Below are 17,734 nucleotides of genomic sequence, written 5' to 3' on the forward strand. Positions count from 1 at the left end.
ATACACACGGCGAAGGCAGTAGCAGGTCAGGGAGCACTCCCGGGGGCTGCAGGTGGTTAGGGAGCACTCCCGGGGGCTACAGCACAAGGAAAGCAGGGTGGGTGGAGCAGAATTGTTTAACTGGCTGTTAGGCATCTGCTCCTTCCATGTCTGTCACCAGACTTGTCCTGGGGAGGACTGGGAGACGGTAACAGTGGGTCAGCTGAGCCGTGGAGATCAGCATGGACGGCGGCAGTCTCAGGTGCACAGCACTGCCGGCCCTGTAAGAGTAACCAGGTAAAGCAGCTTCCAAGCAGTCTAAGCTGGGAATACTATTTGGAGATGTACCTTCACATTTGAAAATTACCTGTTTTTATGTTTTGGATCAAATTTATAGAATATGACTTTATGTTTCTTGAGTTGTTTGAAGAGTTTACACTCATCCCTGTGCTTTTTGAAGCATAACGCACCTGTTATAATCATTCTGCACATGAGTGTCTCTAACAGTGCTAGGTGTTGATTTGGAGGAAGTTGGTTTGTGATCCAAGTTTTGACACAAGCCATATCCATCTTCTGTTACCAGCTTCTGGCATCTGCCTTCCCAAACAGCTGGGCCTTGCTGCACCTGCACTGCCTCCACCATCATACGCTGGATGGAATGCTCGTGTGCCACACCTGCACTGCCTCCAACATTATACAGTCAGTTTAATGCTCAGGTGTCATATCTACACTCCCTCCGCCATCATATGGTGGATGTAATGCTTGCGTGCCACACCTGCACTGCCTCAATCCTGTCAGAGTATCTGCTCATGAAGCTGCCTGCAGCAAGTGTGTGCTTCATGCATCTTTAGGGTTTTATTTTATTCATAAGATGTGTTAGAGTGAATGAATGCCTTTTATATTGGCTCTTTTTGCACACTTTTTGTACTGCTGTGGATTGAAACCAGGACCTTGTACATGACATACAAATGCTCTTATCACTAAGCCATAACCCAAAACAGTCTTACCCTGGGACTTGAAGCTCTGCCTGCTTCCTTCCAGGGCACTGCAACTTAATATGTGTGCCCCAGGGACTGGACAGACAGCTCAGAGATTAAGATCACTTGACGCTCTGCTGGACGAAGATCTGGGTTCAGTTCCCAGCACAGGTCAGGCTGCTCACAACCATCTGTACCTCCAGCTCTAAGGCATCTGAGGCCTTGGTTGCTTGTGAGTGATACTCTGAGTGAATACTCTTGAGAGTGGATACTCACATGCACATACTCACTTGCAGACACACACACACACACACACACTCCTAGACATAATTGAAAAATACATAGTTTTTAAAAGTGTTTGCTAACTCACAGGATCAATTACAAACTTATGCGTTTGTTTGGTTTGGTTTGGTTTGGTTTGGTTTGGTTTGGTTTGGTTTGGTTTGGTTTGGTTTTTCGGGACAGGGTTTCTCTGTATAGACTTGACTGTCCTGGAGCTTACTTTGTAGACCAGGCTGGCCTCAAACTCAGAAATCCGCCTGCCTCTGCCTCCCAAGTGCTGGGATTAAAGGCATGCGCCACCACCGCCCAGTTTGGTGTTTTTTTAAACAAAGTTTCTCAATTATGTAGCCCTTGAAGTCCTGGAACTCACTGTGTAGACCAGGCTGGCCTTGAACTCGAGATTTGCCTGCTTCTGCCTTGAAGCCCTAGGATTAAAGGGGTGTGTCAACATGCCAGGCTTCAGGTACAAATGTTGTAGCAGTCAACTACCTGAAACAGGGTCCCATTACAAAACAGATTTATCATGCTGTAGGAAGCTGTGCTAGACAAATACTTAGGCTAATATACATTGCAGTTGATATAATATACATTGTAGTTTCTACCTTAGAAAGACCTGCTTTGAGAAAGTTATGAAGACTCAAGATGTTACAAGGTTACTGTTACTGCTTGTTCTGGTCTGGGGTTTGTTGTTTTGGTTTTTTAAATAAGATGTATTTACCTTAGGGGGTGTAGAGAGATAGCTCAGCAGTTTAGAGCGTTTGTTCTTGCAGAAGACCATGATTTGATTCCCAGCATGCACATGGTGGCTCACATTTGTTCATAATTCCAGGTAACCCAGTGAAAGAGTTAAATTCACCAGCACCCTCCCCTGACCTCAGGCACCGAGCATATGTGGTACACAGACATACAAGCAAGCAAAACACTGCTATATATAAAGTGTATTTTTAAAATGCATGTAGAGACTATCCTAGGGAGCCAGAAGAGGGTTATCAGATCCCTCTGAAACTGGAGTTAAGATGGTTATGAACTGCCATGTGGTTATTGGAAATTGAACCCGAGTCCTCTGGAAGAGCAGACCATGCGCTAAGCCTCTGAGCCATCTCTCCAGTTCTTGGTGGTCTTTTTTGTTGTTGTTTTTGTTTTTCGAGACAGGGTTTCTCTGTGTAGCCCTGGCTGTCCTGGAACTCACTCTGTAGACCAGGCTGGCCTTGAACTCAGAAATCCACCTGCCTCTGCCTCCCAAGTGCCGGGCTTAAAGGCGTGCGCCACCACCATCCGGCTCTTGGTGATTTTTTATTTAAACAATTGATTATAGAAAAGATATATTACTTCAAGAGAGCTTATTTCACTTTGAAGGATTTTTTTTTTTAATTTTTTTTTTAAGATTTATTTTATGTATGTGAGCAATGTCACTCTCTTCAGATACACCAGAAGAGGTCATCAGATCTCATTCTAGATGATTGTGAGCCACCATGTGGTTACTGGGACTTGAACTCAGGACCTCTGGGGAAGTTGTCAGTGTTCTTAACCGCTGAGCCATCTCACCAGCCCCTCACTTGAAGAATTAGTTTTGACTTAAACAGGAAATGTTATATAATAAACAAGAACTCTGGGAACTTCGCTAGTGGACTATTTCATCCAGGTAACTGGACGAAAGCAGACACTAGGTTTATAGGTAACATGTTTGTTTGGGACAGAGCCTCATCTCTGGCTGGCCTCAGACTCACAGGCCCTCCTGCCTCTTCTGCTTGAGTGCTGGGATTAAAGGTATGCGCCACCACATCCAGCTGGTGATGTGTTTTTATATTCACTTAAAAAGTCACCTGTAAGGGATTGGGATGGATTTCAGAGTTAGAGCTTTCTCTAGCGTGTATAATACCCTGGGCTCAGCTCCTAGCACTTGAAAGATAAAAAGTAAAGGTTACCTGTCCTAAAGTTTGGCAAGGGAGAACACTGTACAGATAGCAAGCAGTACAGTGGTTACACATACACTGGATCATCTGGTCAGGCAGTGTCCAGCTGCTGTGTGTGATAGGTTTTTGTTTTGTTTTTTTTTTTTCCTTAGGAAGCTACAGCATTAGTGAGAGCCTCCCAAATGGATTATTCATTAATAGATTAAAATGTCACAGGACTAAACAGTCTACGTGCAGCATAGAGCACGGGCAGTGCAAGACAGACACCTGACCAGGAAATGCCTTGTTACCTTATGGCCAGAGTGCGTAGTTTTCAGTGATAATCATTACCCAGCTTTGGGTCTATTTGCAAATTTAAGTTCCACTCATTAATGTCTGTAACTGTATTGTCCCCGTAAAGCCAGCTAACGACTAGCCTCAGGCATGTGTGCTCAGGTTCTGACTCTGCAAACTCCAGTTTTAAAGCAAGTTTTATACATAGCACTACCTCCACACTGCCTCTACAGTACATTTCAGGGTCATCACAAAGCATTTGTCACTGGAAGGCTTCCCGGTCTCTCTTCTCCTGGATGGACTACAAGGGTGAACAGCTACCATGGCAGGCTTGTGACCGTTTCTTCATTGTCATGCTTTGCGTAGCCTTGAGAAGTTCTGTGTGGAAAGCTGTGGCATCCTTCATGAAATGATACTGGGGGCAGACACTCAGGGCAGTATAGTCACCTTTGAGGCCTGCTCCCCCAAGATAGACTACCAGGTATTTGTGCAGATGTGTCTGGCTGCTGAAATCGCTACAGAAGAGGTTAAAGGCAAGAGGGAACAGATCCTGAGAGTTCTCCCTGGTGCTGCCCTCATTGTGGCCACAAGCACTGTCACAAAGGGTTGGGACGTCACTGGGAAGAAGGAAGACCACTTTATCTGCCTCTTGCTTCTGAGTGGTAAGCCACTGCACCGGCCCCATCTCAGCGATTTTCTTTTTCTGCCATTTTTCAAGGATGACCTCACTTCTGCAGTAGTTTTGAAGAAAGTCAGTGAAGCGACAGACTGTGTGGTGGAAGCATATCTCAGAAGGGTAAACCACCAGGACCTTAACGAGGGGCAGGAGCATGGTGGGAATAGGAAAGGATGTCTTCGTGCTCCTTCCTGGGGATGGGAGGGGAGGACTCTGTTAACTGCAGCAAATAGCAGGCCTTTATAGTAATCTAAAACATCACTACTAAAGGATCCCCACCAGACAGGAGACTCTTATGTAGACTAAAACATCACTGCTAACTGGTCCCAGCCAGACAGTATCAGCCAGGATCAGGGTCAGAGCATTGTTCCTGACAGAAGAAAAAGTCCTTGATAGTCCTTCTGAATACCTGAAACACTGATGCTTCAATCTTAATAGCATTTTAAAAGATGTATTTCTAAGTCCCTACCAGTAAGTCAGCCTTCATTGTCAAGCCCTGTTCTTTTCAGATAAACTCAGCAGCTGTTGAGGTTTGAGGACACAGTGTTTGAAGCAGGCTGCTAAAACTTCTGTACTGTGACACAGATATGACCTCTACCCGTCATTTTAGAAGTTGGGTCAACAGTCATTTGAACAATTTCTCCCTGTGGTATAGTTCTTATTCCTCTATGAAGTTTAGCCCCACACTGTGCTCCACAGCAAGACTGTGTAGAAAGCTACTGTAACCCTGTAGCAACATGGCACCAACAGCATCCTCTAGATGCAAATATTCTGGAGGTGAAAGCTCATGTGGCTTCCTTAGCTTAAAAGGATGGAGTTAATCTTCTCCCATGATATAGGAATAACTCACAGAGTACACTAAGAGCACCTTTCTGGTTTTTTGAGACAGATCCTCACGTAGCTCAGGATAGCCTTGAACAGTAATTGATGATGATCTTGAAGCCCTGCCTCCTCTTCCCCTCAAGGGCTGAGAGTGCAGGTTTATGCTGCCACATCTAGCGAGGTTTCTTTTTCTACGCGTGCAGATGGGGAGGATCTCATTAGAGGGCATTCAGAAACTGACCACCCTTACCTTGCCTCCGCAATAGGTAGATCCCAACTGCCAGCACCCACGCAGCCACCAGCAGCACCAGGAGGAGAGGCAGCCAGCCTCCCAGCATGCTTCTGTCTGCGGGAAACAGCTCAGTCACCCTTTTGTAAATGGATTCTTTTACTCTCCTTGAAAGTTCAGACCTTTCAAACCAAGGGCTAGAAGATCTTTACAGGGTGTCTGCTGATTAAGGGTTCTTTGCTGATATCCAGGTCTCTTCCAAAAAAGAATGTATTACTATAGGCTGGAGAGATGGCTCAGCCATGACTGACTTGGCTCACAAGAATAACAACAGAAATATTAGTGTGGTGTTTATGAACACAGGCACTCAGCGTATGTGTGGAAGGCAGGGACAACTTTAGGATATGTGCTCTTTCCTTTGACCATGGGTTCCAGGAGAGATCCAACCCAGGTTGTAAAACATTTGTAGCAAGTGATTGTAGCCACTGAGTAACTCACCAGGGCTCTACCTGGATTCTCAGCAGGAATTGGAGCCATTCTCTAAACTTAGGCTTCTACTCCTCAAGTGCACACACATTTGCACTGTGGCAACTAGAGTTTGAATGCTGGGGTTTTGTTGTTTGAAGAATTTTTGATCCTCAGGATGAACTTACATACATGATGCACACACACACACATATAAACACACACTGGTGTGCCCACATAGAAGTCAGGGTTCTGGGGTAATTATCAAAAGCTTGTCTGGCTGATTCTGGTCTTTTGGCCCCACCCATGGGCTAGGTTCAGAACACTTTGTCCATAACAAGAACTGAGGCGTCTCTAAATCCAGAGACATTTTCCAGAACATGCTCTCAGGCACCAGGGAGGTGTCTTTTGGTGCCAGTGTTCCTGATTTGTTAACCAAATAAGATTCCGAGAGAATCAGGATGTCTTGTAGTGCATATTCCCTCACAGGCCCAGTGCTGCTCACATCAGTCCTTGATTCTCATTCCATAGCCACGGGCACTTAGAACAACTCCTGTGCACTCTTTTCCCCCCCTTTTGTTTACCCTGCTTTTGAAAAAAAGAGTGCCTTCATGTCAAACAAGCCTTTCTTACTTGGCCATGAGCTCTCTGGGGCAGCATAGTCTGTCACAGCAGTTCTGGGCACACAGGCAGGGACCTCTAAATGCTCCTCTCACGGACACAGCATAACTTGTTACGTATGAAAGGGGCCTTGTGCTTCCTGAGCCTCTCTGACCATCCATCCGGTGGTAATGACAGGTACTTACCGTTTTCTGGAGGGAAGGGAGCAATTGTCTCTAAGCAAAGCACAACTGTCTCTTTGCGTCGGATGCAGTCATTGTTGCAGGTTTGTAAATATGGGGTCAGCTGAGGAGAAGGGGCAATCAGAAAGTTCTCCAGTGTCCCACTTACAACACCCCCCCACACACTTTTTTGTTTTTTTGTTTTTGTTTTGTTTTTTGCTTCCGCCTCTTGACATAGTCAGTTTTCTGCTTGGGTATACTTGTAGCCCACAAATCCAATCTGATGACCCAAGACCAAAACTCCTGCAATGCCCTTGAACTTTGTGCCTGCTACTGACGTGGTATTTTCCTACTCTAAAAGGGCAACTCCATCCCAGTAAACATCCAAATCCTCCCCCAGCCAGGAGGTGATTTTCCTGGCACTTGGAAAGTCCACAGCTTCCTGAAACAAGCAGTGGTGCCGGGGGCTGCTGTCTCGCTCACTCTGAGTACTTGGTGTTCTAAGGAATGGAGACTGACTTGGGTGTGGTTGTGTTGTACTGTGGCCCCCTGTATACCCATGTCGTAAACTACAGGGACCTGACTTCCTGTTTCTACCTGGGCCATCCGAGGCCCCCAGAAGACAAACAGTTGCTCTCCAAAGTTCAGGCATTGATCTGCACCCCAGCCTTCCAGCCTCAAACCTTTGCAGCTTCACTTTTCACTTTGGGGAAATAATATGGCTGTCCTGTCTCAGCATTACTCCTGGAATCCATGCTAGTAAGTAGAAATGAAAACACTTTGGAAGGTCAACAGCTACCAGTCCAAACAAAAGACGCTCTAGCTGCAGAGTCAGCTTTCTGATCTCACTACTGTAAAGACCAATAAGGAGTCCCTGATCACTGCTTGACTGGGGAGAGACTTGGCATCCTTAAAAAGAACCATCAGAAGGCTAATTTGTATCAGCTGTTGAATACTTGTCCAGAATTCAAGACATTCTAGGGTTTAGTCCCTAGTATCCCACCACACATGCACATACAGAAAGCATCCATGGTGGAGCCACCACTTCTCTAGTGTCCCTCCCTTCCCAGACTACTGTTTAGCTCACCAGAACCATGGCACCTTCGCTCTCCTCATTCACCGGAATGGCTACAGAGGTCCTCGTCAGTTTAGTCTGGTGCAGACAAGGGAGACAGACAGAGCTTTAAGTCACAAGCGTGATGGAGCCACTCTGACTGACTGACTTCTGATGCATGGATTCTGAATAAGGCTCACTTCAGAAGCTAGAACTTCGGCCTTTTCATTGATTTTAGACTCCTTGTCCCCAGGCCTACAGGGGCTTGTTTCTGCTACATTAATCAAGGTAGGCCTAGTGTTCTTGGACTACAGTTAACTACAGCTCTCTTGGAACCTATTCAGAGGATCCTAAAATGTCTGTACTTCCCTTCAAGATACTGAAGCTAGAGATTGAGAGTGGGGTGGTGATAAGGGAGTACCTCCAGCACTCTAGAGAACCCCAATATCGTGTCCCGTTGAATGAGAACCATGTATCTGTTTCCAAGGGGATTGGTTGTAAAATTCACTTCAACCATCTTCTCATTCTTTTTACAAGCAGTGATGTTTGGGTCCCACAGGCTTCCTGCAAGTTGAGAGAGTACTCTGGTAACTCCTCCCTTATCTGAGTCCCCATGGGGACTTTACAGAAACAAATCTACATCCTTAAGCACACACCCAAGAGACAGGGACCCATATATCTTCTGACACTGTTCCCAGAATCCAAAGTATCTGATGTCCAAGAAAGTTTAGGGACTACCCCCAATGCTGCTGCTTTGCTACAAATAGCTTCCTTGAGCTGGTAGAGGTAGGTAGGTACAGATCTCAGTCTATGACTGGGTTCAGTGCTCACCCTACATTTTGAGGTGAGAGGGCAAGGACCACTATTTTCTTTCTAGGCTGGGAGGAAGAGCCTCAGTTTAGGAGGTAGGAGGTGTGTACCAAAATATGAAGGAAGTACACAGAAACTCAGGACTTACAAAGACACACTTCCAGCCTTACTGGATACAAAGAAGGAAGGAAATGCACACAGCTTACAGGAATCCCTGGCAGATCAACTATCAGAAAGTTCGTTGTCTCACTCGTATGACTTGCAAATAAGACTGGACAGATTTCCAGGAACATCTATATATATAATAACACAGGTTATCTTCCCTACAGAAGGAACTGTTTTGGGAACTGGTTCTAGAAGTGAATTGGAGAGCTGATTCCAGGTCCTGGACTTCACACCCCCTCACAGCTCCATTCTTTTATAGTGCTCTGTTGGTGGGAGGAAAGATTCCCCCCCCCCCAACATACACCTAGTATCACTCACTTTATCGGCATTACAAGGCTATACTGCTCTGAAGTTTATACTCATCCTTAGAAGCTGGAATGAGGGACTGACTATCCAAAAAAAAAAGGCTCCTTCATGATTGAAAGGAAGTTCTAAGAGCCTACATAGTGAAGGGAATCTTTTGAGAAGGCAACTGGGGCCTTACTTGGACAAACTCTCACGCTCTTTGTTAATCCAAACAGAAGGTACCCAGAGCCTCCACTGGCCACAGGTCAGTTGTGGTGAGCAGGTGTAAAGGCTAATGGAGCTCTCCTCCAGTCACTAAACAGCTTTCCATGGGCTCTGCTTTTAAGTGGGATTTGGGATAAAGTGTTAGTTCAGCACAGGGACAGGGGTGATCTCCTGTAGCTGTTGCTGTACTGTGTAAACCTAAGAGCCTACCCCAGTCTGGATAGCTAACTGCTCAGCCCAGAGCTGCTCCAGCAGCTGCTTCGCTGAATGACTTAGAGAACTTGCATCTCTACCTCTCAATTATTTATCAGTCTGAGGATAGATGAAGCTTCATGGGCCCCAGGCAGGAGTATCTCCAAGTGACAGAATCACAATGCTACATCTACTTACCCGCCTCAATGCACTGCTTTTTATATTTCATTACATGGTTTAGGCAGCCTGGGAATGTGAAGGAAAGTTGTTACATTTGAGTAAAAGCTATCTGTATTAGAACCCATTTCCCAGTGTACACACACACACACACTTTAGATATGAGAATCTAAACAGGGCACTTAACATTTCACTGTTAAGCAGGAAATCATTCTCCCATGGAAGCTTTAAGTAATCTTAAGTACAACCTCTATCAAAACAGTCTCCAGGAGGTGACTTGGAAACAAAAGTGAGAGCTGATAATACATATAGGTTCTGCCTTTTCCAGACATGAAGCTCCAGGTGGTGGTTACCCAGATGCCTAGTAGGCACGACCCTCACCAACAATGTCACACACCCCAGATAGGACATAATGAGAAGAGTTCAATGCCTTCTGTGGGATTCATACCCAAGCCTCATCATATCCCTGGCCTACATATGAAGCAAGCATCAGATAAATTCAGATTGGAAACAATCTAGATAATGCTTAACAAGTTTGTGAAAAAGCGAGGCCAGAGCCTGGTGTGGCATAATGACCAAGTGCCTCTGGAACAGTAGGAAGTTGTAATGGGAAAGCAGCTGAAATCCATAGAGCCTGGTGTTTAGCTGCTGAAAATATGCCAATGTTACTTCCTTGTTTTCACAAGTGCACCCTGAAAACAAGATGCCAACGACCAGCGGGACTGGAACCGAGAGCTGCATGGAGACATGCTACTTTTGCAACTTTTCAAAAACCATCCCCAAATAAAACTCACTTAAAAAAGGGGGGCACCCCCCCAAAAAAATAACAGTGAGCTTTGGTATAATCAGGAAGCTAAAAAGTACCATACAGTAAGTGGTATGACATCAAAGCCACCCTGAATGGCACAAGGCACCAACTGCAAAGGACCAGAGTTGCAGTTTCACCATCGCTGTGTGCGATGTATACACAATAGATAGATGATACATTCTGCGTCCTGCCTGGCACCCAGGAACATGATTTCCCACATTTACCTAACAACTAAGTGAGGACTGCTTAGTACTGTGTCCACAGAGGAGAAAGCTGACAGCTTCAACGGGTTCCCAAGGCTTGTTGCACCAAACCACATGCCGTAACATAGGTGAAATAGTTAAGACAGAACCAAAATGGTGAGGAAGTTTACCTGGCGAGGTGAAGTTCACAGACAAAGAAGGGCTGTCCTCATTCATATTAGCATTGGGGATGTTATGGGCGCTGATGAGATAGAGTGTGCTCAGCTCCACAGGAAAACCCACGTAGGAGAATGTCCACTGCAAAGCAAAGCAAGGCATCTATACAGTATAAGAGCTGAGCCGCTGTGTGGGGGCCATTTTCATCTGTAAATGTTTTCACATTTACGTAGTGTGTGTGTGTGTGTGTGTGTGTGTGTGTGTGTGTGTGTGTGTGTGTGTGTGCTAGTGGGGGATCATGCCATAATGCATGTGGGAAGGTCTGGACAACTTAAAGGAATTGCTCTCTCTTCCTTGTAGGACTTGAGAGCCCTTGCCCCCCTTTTCATTTGTCATTTAATGGAGCATCTCTATGCTCCAGCTTATATTGGCCCAGCTCAATCTACTGATATATCTCAGAATCAAAAAGGTGTGGCATTTTAGAGCCAGGATATAATTTAAGTTCAACTCCCCTCACTTTGTTGGGCATTGAGTCTCATAGATGTTGCCTTGCTCAGGCACTGAGCAGACAAGTAGAGTTTGGAGCCAGGCATTTTGCTCTGCTGTGCATCATCAGGCTTTTCCTCACACAAGGGGTCTGTCTGTCAGGGACAGCCTAGAAGTACTTGCTTTGCCGCCGGAAGGTCTGGTCTGGCTTTGGAAGGCCTCTGTGTAGTTGCACCTCACACAGCTATATGAATTCATGTTGTTTTTGCCACTCACGCAGATCTTGGTGGCCTTCAACAAGCGGATGCTGGCTGCAGAGACAGTTAAATGGGAGGTTGCTTTCATTAGCACTGTGCTTCTGTGGCTCACACATTCTCAGTAGTGTAAATGCTTTGTCTTGGCTGGTGTGTAACCGTGGTTCCCAGTGTGCAGACTGGAGTGAATGAGGTTTTAGGAGTCTGGGGGTGAGGGGGAATTCTGTCTGAACTTGCACAGCTCATCAGCCGAAGGTACAAATTCAGATTCCAAAACCCAAGACCTCTGCTGCTCCTAGGCTGGCCTTGTACAAAGTGCCTGTGGTTGGTGATGCATCTGCCCTGGTCTAAGCAGACTGCTTGGCATCTGCATATATCCTAGGGTGTGTCTTTCAGTGCATGCATATGGGTACTTCTTTTAGGCCTAGGGATTTTTTACAAAGACCCTCTAAGCATCATTACCTGACCGTGCCTGTTTTGACCATCCTATGTCCTTACAGACCATACTTTCTCATGTCTGTTCCTCCATCCCTATATTGCCAAGTTCCCTTTAAAGTCCATAACAGCATTGACCAAAGACCTCAGCCTGCTTGGTGTGGGGCCAAAGCCTATTGTAGCATCTCACAGGAGTATCTTGTGATATTCCTGCTGCCTCTCCTTCTACTCTGAAAAACACGAAGCCTATCGCTGACTTGTTTTCCCTGGTCAAAAGACCCTTCTCCTGGCTCTTTCCACAACCTCCCTGAGACAAGGTAGCCCAGGCTGTACTGGAACTAGTATATAGCCCAGATTGGCCTCCAACTTGTAACAATCTCCTGTTTCGGTTTCCCAGGTGCTGAGCAAATGGACTCTTGACTAAACCAAGTTTAACTTTGGCAAATGGAAACCACAAGCATCATCATCAAGCTTCCATGATTGGCTCGTGTAAGGAGCTTGCATGTTGCTCTCAACAAAATCTGGAGAAAACACCGGGACTTTCATGATGTCATTTGAGAAGTAGGAAAGTAACCTAAGCAGAGCTTTACCTAAAATGAGGGGAAATCATCTCTTCCATGAAGTATGGCTGAGGAAAGCCTTCGCTAGTCAGTGACTTTACACACTTACATACCCAGCCAAGAACTCCCCTGGCCTACTGCTGCCTGTGCTTTAAATCACTTCCAAGCCAGAGTAGCTCCCAAACCCCATCCTGACGTCAAACCACTTATTTTGTGTTTGTGACATCCATATTGTTACACACACACACACACACACACACGCACACATGCACAGAATTCCCATCACTGTATCGAGTTCCAAAGTATCCACTTTGTGATTCCTTTGTGCTTGGTCCTGTGCATGCTACTCCACACATCCTAGGACAGTATATGCCCATGTTGGGGTGTCTATGACTGGTGCAAACCCACCGTCTGCCCGGAGTGTCCAGCTTATGTTCATCAAAATTGAAAATTCCTCTGTTGCCACACTTGTCTTGACAAGTTCCACTTGGAGGTTCCTCAAGTCCCCTGGAGTGAGTGTGTGTTGGACCATCCACTCTGGAGATGGCCCTGGAAGGAGGCAAAGGGACTTCATGTGACACTCCTGTTTCTGGCGCACTCAGAAGTTACTTCCTCCAAATGATCTCTTGTGTTTCATCACCCGTTCACAACTCACTTCTGCTAAGAAAAGCCAAACTACTGGATGCTGGCAGGTTTATGCAACCGAGTAAATCTCAGCTTTGTGGTCCCAAACTACACAGCGTGCGTGTGTGTGTGTGTGTGTGTGTGTGTGTGTGTGTGTGTGTGTGTGTGTGTGTTTGACACGTTTACTAACGCCAGTCCCCCTTTCTGCAAGCCTCCCCCAGGACTCCAGCCAGCTAGCCCACACTGTGACAGCTCTTTCTCAGCCCCCCACTTTTGCTGCCACTGCACCTTCCAGCTCACCCTCCCCAGTCACATTCTTGGGCAAACCCACCCATTCTTCAGAGGCCACCATGTCGGGTACCTATGTGTAAAACACTGGCTGCCTGCTCCCAACAGTGGTGTCGCCCCTCGCACCCTAATCTCTGTCCCTCCGTGGGGTGGCAGGAACTGCTTCCCACTTAGCATGGTGAGTCCTGCTCCGGGCTGTATGCTAATTCACTGGGAGGCCAGCCCATTGCAAACAAATCCTCACTCCCCAAATTCTGTCTTGAGGACCTCACTCCTGTTAGTTAACAAGGCAACGCACCACACTGTGCCTGGTCTCCTATGACCTTGCCAGTTCTCTAATGCACCCACCTGTCTCAGAGCCACACTGAATTGTCTGCAGGAAAGAGAGAAACCAAATGTCATGTTGAAACCAGTAAACCACAATGCTTACTTAACCTAATTAGGCAAAACACCATCTTTTTCCTTAGATGCATATACAAGTGACAAGTTTTCAAAGAAAAGATGAGCTGGGAGCTGGAGAGATGGTTCAGCAGATGGTACAACTGCCTGTAACTCCAGCTCCAGAATTCAGTGTCTCTGGTTTCTGAGGGAGTTTGCACAAGAGCACACACACACACAATTAAAAATAAAATTCTTTAAATTTTTTAAAAGAAAAGAGCTAGTTTGATTGCACTTTACAACTTGAGGGGAATTATGCTGCCCCACTGTAACTGTGATGGACCATTGGTATGTCTGATTTCCTGGTGGCTGCTCACTCACTTGAAGACCAGGTAGGCCTCATGCATGCTTTCTTTCCCTGCCTCAGATTACTGAGGGCCACTGTGAGGCCCCTTTTACTATATAATGCTTAACTGTTGGTTTTCAGGACAATGTAATATTTATTAATTTCTCCAAGTTAAGGATTGGCTATGCAAAGAGGAAAAGAAAGCAGGTAGCAATGACTGCAGCCCACAGAACCTACCCCGGCCCCAATCAGGCTCATAGTATACTTCTTTTCTGCTCTAGGACTCAGCTTAGAAAACCGGGGGTGGGGAGGTGTGAAACTGTGATTTCATTAACTTTAGCTTTCAAAAAACTAAAACTAGTGTCTATGAAAGGCCAGTACTAAACCCTTTGAAGATTACATTTAAAAAAAAAAAAAATGAATAGTAGCCGGGCAGTAGTGGCACACGCCTTTAATCCCAGCACGTGGAAGGCAGCAGCAGGTGGATTTCTGAGTTCAAGGCCAGCCAGGGCTACAGAGAAACCCTGTCTCAAAACAAACAAACAAACAAAAAACCCAACAAAAATAGTATGGTTTGGAAATAGTTAGTATATTGAGCCTAAAACATTTATTTTAGTTGTCAGTAATCTTCAGTGGTAAGACACAATGTGACAAACCCAAGGGACTCAAGGATCTCAGCCCTTTCATTTCCAAAACCTTGGTGAAAGCAAGAAGCAGAGGTTTTGATGGAACAAATTTGGTTTGGATGAAGTCATCCGTTGTCCTTTGCTTTATAACATTCTCTTATTAAACAAATGAGCGACCTAGTAGGAACCAAGATCTAGCTGAATGGTAAGCAAGACAAGGTGTGTAGGAAAAGCCAGGCGACAGCTCTACACTTAGTAGAGTTCATTCAATTTTCCTCACAGTTGCCCCCAGGAGAGTTTTTCTTTTGCACAGAGAGGGCAAGGACAGCGGCTGCTGGCTTTAGGACACCATAAACAAGCTTTGACTTTCCAGTCATCAAGGATGCCTTACTGCTGTGTGATCAGGGCAGGGATTGCATCTAAATGCCTTGTTGAGGATGAGCTTTTTCCTCTTGAATAACGAGAAAGATTCTTTCATTCGTGGGGACTGGAGAAGAAAGGAAAGCTACCTTCAGGAGTCAACATGGCCCTAGACAGAAAGGAAAAGCAAGCAAACAGACAGATGCAGGCTGTCTGTTGACCCGATAGGTGGGCAGCACAGATGAAAGCAATACTGTCTTGTTTGTCATCATGAACCGGGAGACGAGGCATACCTTGTGTGAGATGAGTACCACCCCCCATCCTACCCACCCCCCCCCTTTTTTTTTGAGGAGAATACTAAGACTAGATGAACCCGAATGCCCAGGGTGGCATCTATGACAGTTCTAAACCTCACACCCCCGGGAAACAGTCTGACAGCAGATACCTTCCAGTATGGGAATAGACGGATGGTGTGAGTTCAAGACCCATTGCAGTTATCTCTGGGGTGCAAATCTGGCCCCTTTCTGAGGGTGGTTCATGGACAATTTCCTCGACAGTTGAGCTGGTAGGTCTTCATGCGCTTGTCGCTTGTCAAGGTTCAGCTAAAAGGATGGAAACCGAGGGAAAGGGTGCCCACGGCAGAGAGGGATGCTTACCGGCTCTCGAGGCAGGGCGCTCCTGCACATTGCAGCCAAGCTCAGCAGCACTAGCAACATGGCCCTGCCACCGGCCACCGGCCACCAGCACGCGGAGCTGGGGCGGGAGGTCCAGGGTCCTCTTATCCAGGCACCCGCGGCCGCTCTCCGGGATCCGCCTCCCACAATACCGCCCTGCCCTAGTCGGGGCGGGCGCTGGCCTCGTCCCAGGAACAGTAAAGTGGCCGCCTTGTCGCCCGCGGGGCTCGCGGGAGTGGGCGGGGTGCGAACGACTCGGGCCGGGAAGGACAGAAGCTCCAGCGGGCGTGGTACGTGTCGAGCCCCGCGCACAGGTGTGCGTCGCAGGCCAGGTGGGGCGATCGCGCCGGTGCCTGGAGCCCGACGGAGCAGCCCGGCCCGGCCCGACCCGAGGGAAGCACGCGACACTACGGGGCCGCCAGTTAAAGCACAGCGGGCGAGGATCCGCGGCCACTGCCGCTCCTGGCTCCTGTCCTTCGGCTACCGACCCGTCCCGGCCCAGGTACGAAGCTGTCCCGGGTGAGTAGCGAGCTTCGCGTCCTAGGCTGGGTGGGTCGGGAGGACCTGAAGCCTCCTTTACCCAGAAAGAGTCGCAGAAAGAAAAGGGGGAGGGACTGAAACCTTCTGGGCTTCTTTGAGGGAACCAGCGACCAGTGACAGGAACTTACAGTTACAAGGTAATAGTGATAGGGATCTCCACCCCTGGTCTCTCAGGTTTTCTGGTTAAGTGTATTTCTATAGAATGAGTTCTGGCGGTTACATCTGGGGTCCCGAAGCTGGTGTCTCAGCACTGTGGGTTCCGAGCTGAGGTTCTGATATTTGGCAGTGCTGCTGCTGCTGCCTGAATGAGATCTGCCGGACTCTCCACCACCTCTCAGACCTTAATTCTGGGACCTATCTTTTTGAGATGAAATGGCTTGAGAGGGGGATAGCTCAGTATCCTTTGGCATCAGAAAAATGGCTACAGAGCCTGGAATTCTGCTGCTCCAGACCTTCCTATATGGGTAGCAGAGCTGGGATTACCAGACTTAAAGACAGTGGACTTGGAGGGAGCCCTCCGGCAGAAGTCCTGCTTGTCCCTGCTGAGAGGTTGGGTGGAGTCAAGCAGCTGTGTTTGCTGAAGCCCTACTCGGATACAGACTAAATTCATCAGTGAGACTCAGGCGAAGGTTCCGGTTTTGATTCACCTGGAAAAGGCCAATAAGGCCCAATCCTTACCTCTGTGGGGTTGCAAGAATAGTTTCCTGAAAAAATTGTTCTGATTCCCTGCCAAATGGGAGGTTGCAGCCCCACCCTAGCCTGGGACTGGGCCATCCTGGGCCCTCCCCAGTGAGCTGCTCAGGGAACAATAAGCTTTCATAGCAGCCTTTCGGAATGGTAAACACTTGCAAGCTACCAGGGTGCAAAGGTACGGGCTCTTGGCATGAAGCTGAGCACTGTGACAGCAACATGCAAGGCCAGAACGCCTGCCCTGATGCAAAAGCGAAGCGGAGATGGCCTTGTTTTCCAGATTCCGCCTGAGAACTTTGTCCCATGGGGCTGAGGAACCCGGCAGATGTTTAGATGGCAATCAGTCTTCAGTTTTGAAAAACAACGTGTGGGGCTGTTCAGAGCAAGTAGAGGGGCACTCCCTCTCAGCCCAGCGAGTCGCAACTGATTGCCAACAACGTGTTCATGCAGTGAGTAGCTGAGCACCAATCCCTGGGCCGGCTTAGAGCTGCTCTGGCAGAACACTCCCTGCTGTGGTCTGCTCAGGGCAAAAGGCAAGGACTTTGGGACTGTAGGGATAGAGAGGTCAGGCCTAGGGACAGGTCTTCGAGTCAGCCACATCTCAGCCCCTGAGGCAGAAAGGCGGGTAAGAGCAAGCAGAAAAGTTCTTGATGTCACTGCACACAGAAACTGGAGCGATCTCACCTGACCTTGGCAAGGGGAGGTGGGACAAACATAAAGAACTGGGTACTGCATTGGCTTGTTTTGAGAAATGGGTCAGGGCAGCTAGCTGGGTTCCTTTTCCTGGAGAAGAATCTGGTGCCAAAGGAGATTGGGTAGGAAGGAGTGGAAGATATGGGAGAATATCCAGGCAAGGATGCCAGGACAGCCTGAGAAGTGCCCCCAGCCCACCCCCAAGGCCAGTGATGACAGGCTTAGAGATGACACCGGCCTGACTCTGGGTCAGCGGCGTGTACTTGTGGCCCTTGGGCAGCAGAAGGAAATGTAAGCAAGGCCCTGA

General features: G+C 47.5%; 3 protein-coding genes across 11 annotated transcripts in view; 2 read left to right on the top strand and 1 right to left on the bottom strand.

The window, feature by feature from the left end:
- Positions 1-12,940, top strand: part of Actr8 (actin related protein 8) — a 28,736-nt gene extending 15,796 nt beyond the window's left edge. Inside the window, exon 14 of one of the 2 annotated variants that reach the window (XM_031361530.1) lies at positions 12,046-12,940. The gene's annotated coding sequence lies outside the window, so the exon portion shown is untranslated. The remainder of the gene's footprint in view (positions 1-12,045) is intronic. The other variant, XM_031361532.1, reaches the window with a different exon arrangement.
- On the bottom strand, positions 3,243-15,645 carry Il17rb (interleukin 17 receptor B). 2 transcript variants are annotated; one of them, XM_031361533.1, is made up of 11 exons: positions 15,487-15,645; positions 13,469-13,493; positions 12,617-12,757; positions 11,143-11,270; positions 10,488-10,614; positions 9,328-9,375; positions 7,874-8,016; positions 7,486-7,551; positions 6,423-6,522; positions 5,173-5,268; positions 3,243-4,291 (listed from the first exon to the last, which is right to left on the bottom strand). In XM_031361533.1, the coding sequence occupies exons 1-11, from the start codon at positions 15,544-15,546 to the stop codon at positions 3,726-3,728; spliced, it is 1,500 nt and encodes a 499-aa protein (XP_031217393.1). In that variant the 5' UTR covers positions 15,547-15,645; the 3' UTR covers positions 3,243-3,725. The 2 variants fall into 2 exon arrangements, with proteins under 2 accessions (XP_031217393.1, XP_031217394.1); XM_031361534.1 differs by lacking the exon at positions 15,487-15,645 and adding an exon at positions 15,276-15,371 and having other exon boundaries at positions 3,604-4,291.
- Positions 15,646-15,750: 105 nt separating this feature from the next.
- Chdh (choline dehydrogenase) overlaps positions 15,751-17,734 on the top strand; it is a 29,331-nt gene continuing 27,347 nt past the window's right edge. For 3 of the 7 annotated variants that reach the window (XM_031361261.1, XM_031361266.1, XM_031361267.1), the window contains exon 1: positions 15,751-16,006. The gene's annotated coding sequence lies outside the window, so the exon portion shown is untranslated. Of the gene's footprint in view, positions 16,024-17,014; positions 17,184-17,734 lie in introns of all 7 variants that reach the window. The other 4 variants (XM_031361264.1, XM_031361265.1, XM_031361260.1 and 1 more) reach the window with 2 other exon arrangements.

The sequence above is a fragment of the Mastomys coucha genome, unplaced genomic scaffold, assembly GCF_008632895.1.
Source record: "Mastomys coucha isolate ucsf_1 unplaced genomic scaffold, UCSF_Mcou_1 pScaffold9, whole genome shotgun sequence".
Taxonomy (NCBI): domain Eukaryota; kingdom Metazoa; phylum Chordata; class Mammalia; order Rodentia; family Muridae; genus Mastomys; species Mastomys coucha.